This window comes from Nymphaea colorata, chromosome 3 (assembly GCF_008831285.2).
Source record: "Nymphaea colorata isolate Beijing-Zhang1983 chromosome 3, ASM883128v2, whole genome shotgun sequence".
Taxonomy (NCBI): Eukaryota; Viridiplantae; Streptophyta; class Magnoliopsida; order Nymphaeales; family Nymphaeaceae; genus Nymphaea; species Nymphaea colorata.
In genome coordinates this window covers 5,509,239-5,523,670 of record NC_045140.1, presented here as the reverse complement: position 1 = coordinate 5,523,670, position 14,432 = coordinate 5,509,239, and the positions used below count along the sequence as shown (strand labels likewise).

The window sequence follows — 14,432 nt, the reverse complement described above, 5'->3', positions numbered from 1 at the left end:
TTCCTTGTCCACATGATATTTTATATTTTTTGGTCCTAGCTGGTCATTCTAGCGGGGGGTCCATTTGGATGAGTTGATGTTGGTTCTTGTCAATTTTCTTTTGTGAAAATCGAAAATCTTACATATAACATGCTTCAAATACACAAGTTTTGATTTCTTTCATTTCACTGATTGAATTATATAGAACACGAGCAGTTAAGTTAAAGAAATCCAATTTTTTTGTTATAGCACCAAAACTTAAGCATGACTATGTGAAATGTTTGAACTTTTTCAACTAAGTGGATGCCAAAGCCAAGTTTTTAAATCATTCAGTTTTCCCCACAAGACAACTGAATTTTTATCCCTTAATTCTCCTATTCCAAGTTGGCATACATTTATAAGTACATAGTTTTTGTCACAGAAAATGCATCTTATTCGAAAAAAACATGTATAATACGCCAAAACAGAGCCAGTCATATAAAACGTGAAAAAAACGTTAGAAAATAAAAAAAAACGTGATAAAAACACTTATTATATGCATATTATATGCGTTTTTTCACATTTTTTGGTATTTTTATTTTTTATAATTTTCAGGATTTATTAAATGTTTTAATTTTTTAAAAAATTGGTGAGATTTTCTTGAGATATATAACTCTACAGTATTATACTCGAGAAAGTTCTCACCATATCATACCCGTACATGTTTTTTGCGACAATGCTTTCAAGTGAGCGAAAGGCCGAGATGTTAATAATCTACTGCCAGAAAAAAAAGAGGTCCAAATACCTTCATTCCTCCTGTTTTCGAGGTCTTAAGCTGCGTCGACGTAAACATGACAAGTACTTCCAAACATGAAAGAGGATTACCTGATGAATTTATTCAGGCAAAATCATAAGCAAATATTCCAAACATCCCCATAATTAGAGTGAAGAAATTATAACTAGTCAACACGAAATTCGTGGCAATCGATCTTACACACTAAATGGTTCGTTCGTCATTTTCTTGTCTCTTTTAAAGATCAACAACAGGTGTTTCATCGTTCTCTTTCTTAATAAATTTTGTGCACTTAGTTAATCAGTAAAAATAGTTCTTTATTATTCAGATTGACTTATAGATCTTGAGTAATCCCGCCTTTGTCAGGAATAAGTTTGCTTATATTCGCCGAATTCTAACTCCAGCTGTTTCGAGTGAGCAAGAGATTTGAAAACCCCAGCAGTTCCGAGTGAGCAAGAGATATTAATCCCACCGCCCAAAAAAGGCTCGAAGGCCCCACCCATTCCCTTTGCTTCCAGGGTCTTGAGCTGTAAGGTAATGCGGAAAGCATGAAGATTCAAACTTCCAGTTGTTACTAAATGGATGACAATAAAGCGATTCTCCTGAGTTGATTTGATCCGACAGAGATCAAGTGCAAGTATAATTTTCAAATGAAAGGTTTTCCCACTATGAGAATAAAGGGAAGGAACTATCTAATTATGTATATCTCACAAAATCACTAAGGTTGTCAATTTGAAAAGAAATAAAATTCTGAACCAAGTTTTAGTTTTATGATTATTTCTTTTTATAAAGCTTTAATGGTTGAAACATAATATAGAAGAAACATAATAGAGATGTTATTTTCAAGGACATAAGTAGATGTTGGTACTCTATGAGAAATGGAAAAAGGATGGAAGCTTCGGCTTTTAACCAAAGAGTAAGAGTAAAGGATGAAGGCTTGACTTATAATGAAATACTCTTAGACTTTGTCACTCTTCCCTAGGTCTGAAACCAACACTGCACAATTTGAGGTCCATACGTTGCAATCAAAATGACAGTTGTCAAACACGGGATTTGGTAGGTTCTAGATGTGGATTTAATGTCGCCAGAATAGTGGAACAGCAGGATGGAACAGATGCAGCCGCAATAGCACGAATACACCTAATACAAATTGACTTGTGTCTGCCGACTTGAATCCGACTTTAGAGTTTCTCATGTTAATCTTCAACTCTTGTCAATGTTTTTCAAAACTTCAAATTAATATATATATATATATATATATATATTAAAAAGGTAGATTTTCTGGACAAAGAAATAATTTTTTTTTTAAATTTTGTCTCAATCGCAGCCAAAGCTCCTCCCTTCTCCTCTCTCATCTCCTGAAGATCTAGCGCCACTTTCGGTGTCTTGAGATACTGTTCTCAATGCACTTCAACTTGCACGTTAGTGACCCCTCCTATGTAGTTGAAGTTAAACATTGAAGGTCGTGAACTTTTGATTGGCAGCTTTGCTGTTTCTATTCACAAACTGGCTTTTGGGGTACTGGTTGTGATGTTGGAAGAAAATACAAACCAATTCCTGATGAACAGTCCATTTTTTGGTGTTTCATAAACAACGATCAAGCAATCTCTTAGTTTTTCACGTGAAGGTGCTTAGATCTTAGACGTGGTAGAAGGTGTTGACCCAATTTTATATCTAAGAGGTACTTATTCGTTATGTCTCTTGGTCTCTTAAAAGTTTCAAAACTATGTCTCCTGAGTTCAGATTCACCATTGGATCGCTATCTGAAAATGTACAATAAGAAATTGATAGAGTAAATGGAAGCAATTTTTGTGCCATAGACAATATAAAATAAACAAAATCATGAAAGTAAATGTACCTAGCGTAATTTGGAGAAGCCTTTTTTTTTTTGCCCAAAGCCCAGGGTCATAAAGAATGAATCACAACCATGAAACAATTAGGCTCACAAGAGAGCGAAACTAGTTACGTGCACATCCTTGTGCAGAAGGAGTGTATAATGATCAAAATACTCTTAACTTTAAAAAAAGTTTCTTTAAAAAACAAAGAGGGGTTATGAAAAACTTAAAAGATTAACATTTACATTTGTTTATAGAAAAAGTTTCTAAAATACTTCAACCTCTTTGTTTTTCTTTTTTCGTATGTTTGTTGCATGCACACCCCTGTGCACGCAACTCGATCTCGACCAAGAGAGCCCAAAAAACTACAAAAGCTACATCAGCAGGACGAGCCTAAGTTCATCAACAATGTCCGACTGGAATCTTTTTAATTATTTGAATTTTTATGCCTTTTGTGTTTATAGTTTTTTAAAATAAGTTAGTTTTGTTCATTTTTTGAATAAAAACAAATTTTCAAGGCATGTATTGTATCAAACTTATTGACTTAGGAAAAAAAAAATTAACCTATTTTTTTCATCAATATTTTAAACCTTCTTATTAATAGCTGGTCAGCAGGTCGAGTTTGATTTTCATGAGTGCTACTTCCCTTGACCATAAACAGTAGGACTGCAACACTCTCGTTAACATGTGTACCATGCCCCATCTAGGTCCCGACACAACCTATGCAAAATCCCATAATTGAGGGAATTATAGAAGATTTCCGAGTCTTTTCAGCGTGGCAGATTGTTAACCTCCGACTCACCCCAAACCCCAAACGTAACCGCTTATCATTTTTTGCCCAATATTTTGTTTCTCATGTCAACAAGAATGCTTATGTAAATATCTTGTTGGACAGCTTTTTAATAAAAATATGACCCTTACCAAAAAAAAAAAAAAAAACGAAAGAAGATAACTCCTTTTTCAGAAAGCAAAAGCTAGGCTTGAAAAGGAATTCAATGTTAATTATGAGACATCAGTTTGATCGGGGACCAAGAACTGCTATGTTTCACAAACTTTTCTGTCAAACTATGTCATTGATTGTTTTTTCTTGTCAAGATTCAATACGAGTGTGAATCCAACTCTTTTTTCATATATCCTGTGGTTGGTATAGAGCACGAGTATCTTTTGGGGCCAATCCCCGTTAAAAGTTCATTTCATCAAAGTTCCTCCTTATCCCAAAAGAATAGAATATTTATGAAATGTCACCTACTTTTATTTAAAGCCACCCACCTTTTCAATTACAATAATATATTTCAAATTAGTGCCTACGTAGATTCTGGCTAACTCAACTTCAACTTTGCACATGGGCTGAGCTGGGTCCGAGCTTGGTCTGTCTGAGCCTGGACCCACATTTATAGTGCCAGATCGAGCCAGACCATGGATCATATGGGTCCTAGAAGAACTCAGCCATTTACACGGCTCATTAAGGAGTATGTGGTTGTTCCTCCCGGCTTGGCCTGACCCATTTGATAATTATTACTTGTTAATATAATGTTATGGTCATGTTATTTCTCGAAAGATTAATACAAGCTTAGCATACTAATTGATCAAACAATCTAAGTCAAAATCAAAAACTGGATCCAACCCATTAGCCCAAGTTATCCTGAATCACTTTCCCGATCGAGTTTCGATGTCATTTAAATTTTGGATGTGGAGTTTAAAGGGTTTGGTTGACAGCAGAAACATTCTTTGGGGCATATTCATAAAACACTTACATAGTATTTCTACGGATAAACGATCTTTAAGAGTATGTTTGGTAATAAGAACACTTTGTCATTGTTTCTTGAATTTGTTGGAAAGATTGAAGTATATTTATGAAACACTTAATGCAAGATGATGATACACATAGTCCATTAGTAGGCTGGGCTTAGAGCATGCATTTCCATATACTTTTTTGTAAGTTGGGATCATATGTTCCCCTCTGTTTTCTAGGGGCAAAAGTAACTAGACTGTTTGTTACAACTTTTGTCCTTCTGTTGACAACTTCTGGACGTTGTGTCCTATGTATGATGGCGCACACATGAACAGAAAGGACAAGTACTTGAACCTATTTTTCAAAAGCGATCCCCACGATTACTGGCATTGACTTTCAGAATAAAGTGGCGCTGCATCTCATTCTGTATACTGTTTGAGTCACCTGATCACCAGCATTCAGGCAAAGTGTCCTTTGTTTGATTGCACGACCATGAAAAGGTGGGACACAGCCTACTTTTCCAACATTGGAGGCACGATTCCTATTTAAAAATTTAATGAGTAATTATACCCTCATGGCAAATGGTAGATAAAAATAGTGAGTGGACGAAATATCAAACAATTATGAGAAGAAGAATAAGAACAAGAACAAAGACGACCAAAAACAAGAACAGGGGCGAAGATTAAAAAAAAGCAAGATGAAGAGAGGAAAAAAGATAAAAAAGACATCAAAGGAAAAATAACAGGCTGGAAAAAAAGATGATACCCAAGAAAAGTGCAGAAAAAGTTATTTGAAGCATGAGAACAGAAGAAGAAGAAGAAGAAGAAGAAGAAGAAAAAGAAGAAAAAGAAGAAGAAGAAGGTAACTTCATGCAGTAGTTACTCCAAAAGAAAAAGAAAAACTAGGGATCTGGTTATACTGGCAAGTAGTGAAAGCCTGGTGTCAGTTCGATTCCTGTCGATGCTACTCATCATCCCTTTTCTTATGGTTTAGTCTATATTGAAAAGAAAGAAACAATAGGAGGCTAAGAGCCATCAAGGAGTGATGAAAAGAGATGAGGAAAAATTCAACCTGTGTTTTGAAGGGCTAGCAACCGGGTTGGGACCTTCTCACGATGCCTTAACCTGCCCAATATTAGCTATGTATGAATTATATATACCTGCTTATCATTTGATTGGATATTTGTTCAAAACCAGATCCAAATTTAATTCCGATGGGATGTTATTTCTTAAAACCAAAGCTGATTCAGTTTTTCAATGGAATGTTAAATTATCCGACTTGTTTAAACCAATTCAGCTGGATATCTGATCCCAATCTGATTCATTGACGTTCATACTGACCCCTGCCTGGTTCTGGTCTCGGAGGACAGCTCGAAAAATCAAATATGGCCCCAACAAAGGAAGTTCCAGAATCCCATAAAAACTAAAAAGATAAAGAATAATTGCCCACATGGAACACATAGTTTTAAAGTTCCTGCTGTAAGTGTGAATAAACAGCTTTTGACAAAATTGGACCATTACAAAGATCTTGGCATGTCAAAGAAAAGCTCACTTCAAAATCTTTCACAATGTTTATACGGTTCATGCACAAAGGATGAATCCTCAGTAGCAAGTTGATCAATCAGTGAGGAGGCCACAGGTCTTGAAGGAAACTACCAGCTTGCTAAACACCAATAAACAAGACTGTGTGCAAAGGATAATTTCTTGGTGGACAGCAGATGAATCAGTGAAGGAAACTACCACCCTCCCAAACACTGATGAGCATGATTAGTGCATGAAGGATGAATTCTCAGTGGAAAATAGATGAATCAGTGAGGAGCCCTCAGGTCTTGAAGAAAACTACCAGCCTGCTGAACACCGATAAATAGGGCATCTGCAAGTAGAAATAGTCCAACCTGCACCAAGCACAATCAACAGTACCATGTCAGGTGGTATATAAATGGTTCTGCCTACTTAAAGAAATGTAATGAGCACGTTTCTTTCCAAATTCATCCCCAAAATTATAGCCAATTCTATTCACACCTGTGTTATTACGAGTAACTCTGAAATTTGAAGATTCAAGAATCAAGACGAGTTCATTCTTCTGTTATCTGATCAGACTTAGCAGCTTAACATAGTCATAAGTTAAAAAAAGGGTTTATGAGACTATGCGATTATAGCAACCCATTCCATTTTTTTACCTCTTTGAAGGATCTTTGTCATAATAGCCATTATAACTGACAAATTTAACCTCAGAGACTTATTTGGGACACTCAGGCTAAGGATGAATTTGTCAATAGCAATAATTTTATCGGTTCATCAATTTCCTATAAGCCAGGGATGAATGCAACAGAGGACCCTAATGCATAAGCCTACATAAATCATCCATGCAGAAAGGCATATACCAGTCTTGCAGAGAAAATAAATCGATATCCCCAGCCTTCTTTTGCAGCTGCAGCCCTTTGCTGGTCGGTCCAACTGCCAATAATGCAGCAATCAGTGCAAATGAAGCCAAAAAAAAAAAAAACCCCGAGAAATAGGAGAACTTGTACATATTCAAAAAATGGTCAAGCCAATCAGTAGCAAAGTAAGTATTAACCACCCCTGGCATGTAAATTTTAAGCAGGGAACAGGTCAAAATGCATCAGTTTACATGCCCCTTTAGTCTTCTGTACTCATTATTTATCAATTTGTTCCCCACAGAAACGTGACTTTCTCATTCTTGCTCCCGATGCTTCACATTGATAAGAAGGAAATCATACTGTTCCTTTTTTCATAAAAAAAAGAAAAGAAAAGAAGAGGTATTAAGTGTTGTCCTATAGATTACCCAGCAAACCCCAACTTTTAAGGCCAACTTATTTAAGGTATCACGTTGTTCACGTAGGCCACATTTTACCTAGCTACAGACAACTGTAAGTCTTGAGCTAACATCTTCTTCTTTCTGAAAATAAAATGGGTACCAAAGCGTGTTTTTGTAAAGTTATTGTTTCATCCTGGCTAAAATCACAGTTTATCATTGACTTAAGAAAAAAAAATCAATTTTTTTGTTTTCAACATATAAAAAATGTACAATTTTATCAGATTTAATTGTGTTTTAGAAAAATTCAAACCAATTTACCTTGTCATTTAATTTCCGCTCGTTCTTACTAAAATCACAACATTGTCCCTTTTTGGTTTAGACTTTAGACAAAAGGAGAAACATTTTTTGCAAGGATAATTCCCAAGATATCTTTTATTGTCATAAAAAAATTGGAAAATGAATAATAACAATAAATCTTTCAAACAAAAGCATAAAACAGTAACAAAATACTAAGGGTAGAAACTAGTAAATATCATAAATTTTTTGAGAATTATGAAAAGTTTCTAGTCGGTTTTTTGGATACTTGCAAAATGCTATTGGTGTGCTTTTGTAAAACTTTATCCTTGGGTAAGACAAACAAAATCACACTTCCTTTTACAGTAAAACCCATCTTTGTTTTGAATTGAACTAGTTACAACTCTATTTTCCATTTTCATGTTATTGCAAGTGTACAGACATTGAGCTTTAAGGATCTGGCCTGACATTTCAGGCCATGAAAGATAGTAATAGAGTGGTAGGTGGCATTAGCAAGCTGAAAATTCCTAGTGAAAACAACACTTGTCTCATGAAAATACATGAAACAATTAAAGAATTAGAAATTAATAAACAAACGACAGGTTGACATGGTCAGTGATGCAATGGGTTTGTGGGATCTGTTTACATGAACAACAGCACCATGCAAAAGAGAGAGAGAGAGAGAGAGACAGCACCAAGTTTCATAGTATAAACATTTTTGGCATATGAAATTACCCGAGAAATTCAGATACTCCACCAATTGCAGCAAACTTAAAAGGTTGTGGACCTTCCCTTTCAAAATCCTGGCCAATAAAAATAATACTATCATCCAAATATCTCCTTGATTTGAGCTTATGCAAGGGAAATCTTCAAACCTCACCTAATGCTTTGGCAATAATCAAAACGTATTTAGACTTTTGATGTTAAATATATCTAAATTTTTCCAGTTAATCTAAAACACATTTCTGATTTCCCTTATTTTAACGCCCATGTCACAGAGATTGTGATATTTTCAAACATATAGTGATATTAACAGAAAAAATGAAAAAAGGGGAAAAGGAAGAAAAAAGTTGCGATATTTTGGAAAAACAGGGAAAAAATAAAATTATCGTGTTTTTATAGCGATTTTTTCGTATTTTTTTCATTTTTATCCTTTTTAACATTAATATCATCATTGATTCAATTTTAAACTTAAACTAAATTATTTTTCATTATTTTATCATCATTAAGAATTCTTTGTATCACTTTCATATAGTTTTATTTGTATCTTCTTATTAGGTTCTCATTTATTTTATTTCTAACTAATGTGTAGAATTTTTTTAAAACTTTTAAAGTTTGCCGTGATTTTCCCAAGATTTTTCCCAAAAAAACAACTTTGTGGAAAAGTACCGGAGGAAAACCTTGCCGTGAAAAACCCGAGAAAGATTATTTGTGACAATGTTTTAACCTTGCTTTCCAAAGTGAGTTAACGAGTTCAAATGACTAAAAGACTCTCACAGTAGGTTTTTTTTTTTTTTTATGTGTTGACCATTGGCTTCTTACATTCATTATTCTCTTTGTAACATCAAATTTGTGGTCTTGAGGTAATCAGGTAGCCTTAAACATTTCACGTTTGTATGCTTAATGGGCAAAAATGTACCACTGACCTACTAGTGGTCTTGACAGAGTACCAAGTAGTGGTCCTAGTGGATATACTAAATTAACCACCAGAAAAGTTAGGTGCATGGTGCATTGTTAAATATGTCAGACCTTAAATGTGGTTCTGATTATTGCAAAAAAATTAGTTGTGAATTTGAAAGTTTCCCATATAGCTTTTAAATCAGAGACATCTGCACAGAAAAAAGGAAAGAGGATTTTAAACAAATACCCCATCCTCAGCAGACTCGAGACCACCTTGAATCCAAAATAGTTTTCTGTAACCTGCATTATATAGTTGTTCACAAGCAGCAAGAGATCTGGAGGGAAAACAGAAGTCAATTGACAAGTTACGAATTCTGATAAAACAGCAAATAATTAGACAACTTAAAGTCCAGAGCCTTTTAGTTATGTGCAAGTCCAATCAGAAATTATTGATGACAATTTTCTATCCATGACAGTGTACTTGTTCTTTGGCCACAGAATACAATCTAGGCAGCATGTTTCCTATGTGGGGGCACGTGCACAGTTTACTCATGAATATTAATCACGATCTCCTACTCAAAAGAAGCTTGGGTAGGAGTATATTTTTATCAAACAAATGTATAAGAATGTAAACAACACGATTTAACTCAGTTGGTGTTTACAAGCAGGCCTCTCAAGGAAAGGAGATTGAACAAACCAATTAGATTCCATGAACCGAATTCCTTGGCATAGAGAAGAAACAGTACACTTTCTATTCGAGAAAGACAATGGAGTAAACTAGATCATGTTGCATCCTTCCTCCATTTGTCAATGAACTCTAGATCTTACAAACAATTGTCAATCTGAGCAGAAGCTAAGAAAGGCACCTTAACCCCTTCTGGCATGCAACAATGAGATCGGCATCTTTAGGAAACGTCTCCTCCACCTTTCCAATGAAGTCACTGCAAGGTACATCCCATGAAGTTCAAGTATATTTAGACCGGCAAGAAGCTAGAAGAGAACATGAATTCGACGTACGTTTGATAGACTAATGTGGGAGCACCACTCCACCAACCTCCTGCAGGAGTTTATTCCAAGTTTAGAAGTGTTTGGTTCAAGCTTTTATTGAAACAGCAAGAGATGTCACAATATTGAATGCAACGTGAGTCTAACTAAGCTAGATTATTAAGACATGATCAACAAAGAACATGATCAGTTTTATTTAATAACGGCAGGAAGTGAACAATGGAGACAAACTGTTAGAGGTACATGAATCAGATGATCTGCACATAGATTTCCAAAAATAATGAAGAACAGCATGGTTCTGTCTTTGCAGATTTGAACCCTCACAGAAGGAATGTTGTGTACACTCCATACTCCAAAACAGCACAGAAGTCTTAAACTAATTCAACCATGAGAATCAGATACCAAAAATGCATAATATGTTCGAGAAAAAACACAGTCAAGTCAACTGAAATGATGTGTAAAGCATGCATTTTGATCGTACATCAAAACCTACCATTAGCCTGTTTGCAATTTTTAGACTCATCTCTTCCTGAATTGAAATAGCTATTGTTTCAAGGATACCAGATAGGAATTTGAAACTGTAATCCGTCTTATGAATTTAGATTATTATTCTTCCTGTCAACTTTTCAGCTTGCTGCAAATCATTCTACTGGGTGCATTTTATACAATCAGCTAAAAAGTCAAACCATTCAGTAAATTTCAACTTACTATCATGAACAGGTAAATAGTCTAAGCCTACAACTGCACTCAAGAGCTGAAGAACATACTACCTGAAGCACGTCTTCAATCTTAAGATACTTCAACCAAATTCTCTGTACTTTTGTTAAATGTAAGAAAGTTTCAGCTGAACAGTGCAGCCACTTCCAAATTCACTACTACGAGATGCAAAACTCAAGTTTTCAACTGAATATTGCTTTGGGTCTAGCAATTTTTCGAATTGCAACACAGTTTATGTTGAAAAGCTGCTACAATAATCCCATCTAAATCTAAGCAAAAGCTTATGTAAACATACGGAAAGGAAGTAGCCGTTTGTGCTGTACTGCTGCCACGGTTAGTCGCTCGTCCAAATTTGACAGATCTTTTGATGCTAGAACCTCAGTAATATGCATGACAGGATGTTCTTTTCTAAATAACCCTTTGAGAAAGCATCAAGGTTCCTTATTTGCGTATAGCCAATATAGTGTCCCAACAGTCTTATTTTCATGTCAAAAACACAAAAGTTTCCAGAAATCTTCTCAAGTAATCCAGAAACCAATCAAAAACTTAAAACTGTGCAGTTCATGGTATGGTACTTTCTAATGACAACTCTAGTACTAGTAACAGAACAATTAGTATTTGAAGATGCATGAGATCAAAGGATAGGAGGAATCCGATGGAACCTAGCTTAGGAAAAACCATGGAGCATACCGCCTAACTACATTTTCAAGTGGAAAAACTCAAATTGTATAATATATATATTTGCCAACAAGTCTCCTTTTCAGTCACACAGATCAGATAAGCTCTGGTCAGATCTTGGACCAATTCAAGTCTGGCTCAAAATCACAAAAACCAGACGAATGGCCACTAGTGTTCTATCCCATAAAAGCAAGCAATTATGTTGATCTGCCATTCAGCCACAGTATTGAATTTGTATTAAGTGAAACAGCACAAGAATACACACTCCCTCCTGAAAGGTACAGCATCTGAGAGTAAATGACTTAATGAAAGATGTTCATTTCCCACACTGCAGTCCTGCTCTTAAGAGCTCTTAAAAGCAGTTATATGAATTAAGCAAAGGAATAGCAGTGAGGACATAGAAGCTGTATGTAGAGCACTAGTCCACCAACGAAAAATATGCACTCATACAAATTCAAGACACCCCCAGAAATGTGTCTTCAAGTGAAGCATGCTTCCTGCATTTGATGAGAAAAAGCTGAGGCCCCTAAGTTGTCTGACAATGAAGAATGTCATTCAAAAAGAAGGGTCCGATCAAATTGATGTAAGAAACTTTCACTTCTTTGGTTAGTGCTAATTGCTAACCCTGGGCTGAAGGAAGACATTAATATAGAGGCTTTTTAAACATTGTAAGAGCTTATTGAAAAGCAGTTAACATGAAAGACATAAATGCATTCTGAAATTAAAACTCATTATAGAAAAGAATCACAGCATTGACACAGAAAAACATGTCCATACCCATCAAAAAATTTGACATCTTTCTGGATAATGTTCCTACATCCACTTTGTCATCCACGTCAAATAGTGGTATCCAAGTAGATCCCTTGACCCAGGCCTGCAAAGGGGAGCTATAAAGAAATAAATAGTAATTGATGATTATGGATAAAATTTGAAAAAGAAAATTTCTCCTGCAGAGTCCACGTGCTAACAACAAGTTCATTCTACCGAACCGGATTAAGCCCACTACCTTCTTGTGTTCTACTGAAGGACGAACATCGAGAAGAGCTTTATTTGACAATTGGACTGCATACCCAGCTTCCTTGGTTGAAAGAGCTACAACTTTACCTTGCCTGACCTGTAAACAAAGTGTCATTCATCTAGTAGAACGTGACAGATCTAGTACAGAAGACGTACCAACTGCGATTACAAATTTTCTGAGGATGAAAAATATATAAATTAAAAACAGTGAACAGTGCAATAATAATCAATGCAAGACGTAACCAGAAACACTCTCTTGCTTGAAGACAATGAGGAAAAGAAGCAAATAACTCAATTAACGAGTCAAAAATCAAATTCAAAATTTCCATTCAGCTACTTGTGGTGAAGTCCTGAGAGAAAGATGAAGTTCCAGAGTAAGCAGTGTTCTTTTTGTACAAAAAAAAGGTATTTTTCTTGTACCTAGCTCTAGGGGATCATAATTTAGGATAAGAACGAGATATCAGAAGGAACAAAATGCAATAGCTCATCATAATTCCTAAGTATCAATCTTCTAACCTGTCATGCGGATATGGATCCACGAACATAGAATTTTTTAGAACGTGGGAGACTATGCAAGCATATCATTACATCTAAGCTGCGCAGCAATACGTTTTCATATGGCACAATTAGAAACTACGCCCACTAAGAAATATTAAGTTATCGATACATATGCAAGCATGTGAAATGATCATGAATGGTGAACTTATCAGGCTTATTTAATTCAAGCCTAGACAGACAAGCGAACTGATTGCCCACCACCAATAACTATGTGATTAATTAGGCTGTTTTACTAATATCCAGGAACATTACTATTCCTTATTAGCATGGGCCAAACCGCATATTCCAAACCCATACTGCAGCATTCAATCTATTGGCGGAGGCAAGTGTGAACTTGTGTGTGCGGGGAAGAACCATATTTCTATATTGATAACAGATATTTTTTTTTCTTTACATAGTGATGCCCCTTTAAAAATTAAACTGCTACTGCCCCTTAGCCAGAAATGGCCATCTCCGCCCCTGCCTCAGTGGCATGAACTTCTTAGCAGCTTATAGACGGTTGCAGAAAAGTTGGAAGGTTGATGGGACAGCATTTCAGCCAAAAACGCGACTTCCCAACCCATCCAAAACCAACCATAGTATCCACTCTAGGAACAAAAAGAGCAAGCACAGAATGGCATCCTTATAATAAACGAACAGAATTCCCGCCAACAAAAGCACCTTCATTAAGCATTGGCGATGCCATAGGTCCCATCAATCCCATCTAGAGAAAACCAAGAACCAAACCCAGTAAGAGGAGAAAATGAACAGAAAAAGGGTGGAAGTACCAATGCTTCCCATCTCTTCTTTGCCGCAGCCATCTCCTTCATTTGCCTCACTGACTCGTCGTCCTCCCCACCCATCTGCATCCGTATCTCCCTTGAATGCTGATTACCAATATTGTCAAAGAAAAAACAGAATCATTGACCCCAATCCCCGCCTACAATAAGAAAAAGAAGAAAGAAAGAAGGAAATGATGTCAATCCTAGATCATCACTACCCACCTTGAAATGGGTTTTGCAGTGAGACGTCTTCCTGAGAGTTGCAGGGACGGAAACGAATCCCGCAAAGGCCAGGGGGCGCCCTTGGAAGCTTCGATGGTCGTGAACGGCAAGACCATGTGGAAGGGCGAGACTCAGAGCTCGAGTCATGGTCTTTGGTGCAGGCAAATATGGTAGGAAAGTCTTGTCTATCCGCACCAAATCGATGGGAAATTGCAAACAGGATGACGAATGATGGAGAGAGAGAGGGTGCCAATTGACTCGCCCTCAGATAGGAGCAGTTAGTAGCAGGCAAATGCGCCTTCGTATCTTATCCTGACATCTGGCAAAGCCAACGTGATCGCAATCTGGAACTACCTCTCTCTTTGCTGCGACGCCGAAGCGGCAGAGACACAAGAGAGTAGAATGCTCCCTGGGGCCTGCGATCTGCTTTGGTGGGGACTCCCCAGTCCTCACAGTGGATAATG

The 14,432-nt window shown here is 36.4% G+C and overlaps 1 protein-coding gene across 1 annotated transcript; it reads right to left on the bottom strand.

Annotated features, from left to right (window-relative positions):
- Positions 1-5,734: 5,734 nt before the first annotated feature.
- LOC116251456 (rhodanese-like domain-containing protein 11, chloroplastic) lies at positions 5,735-14,432 on the bottom strand. Its single transcript, XM_031625744.2, has 10 exons — positions 13,969-14,432; positions 13,753-13,851; positions 12,417-12,524; positions 12,188-12,284; positions 10,028-10,067; positions 9,877-9,951; positions 9,258-9,345; positions 8,126-8,193; positions 6,702-6,774; positions 5,735-6,212 (listed from the first exon to the last, which is right to left on the bottom strand). Exons 1-10 carry the CDS (start codon positions 14,113-14,115, stop codon positions 6,126-6,128), a joined length of 882 nt encoding a protein of 293 aa, XP_031481604.1. The 5' UTR covers positions 14,116-14,432; the 3' UTR covers positions 5,735-6,125.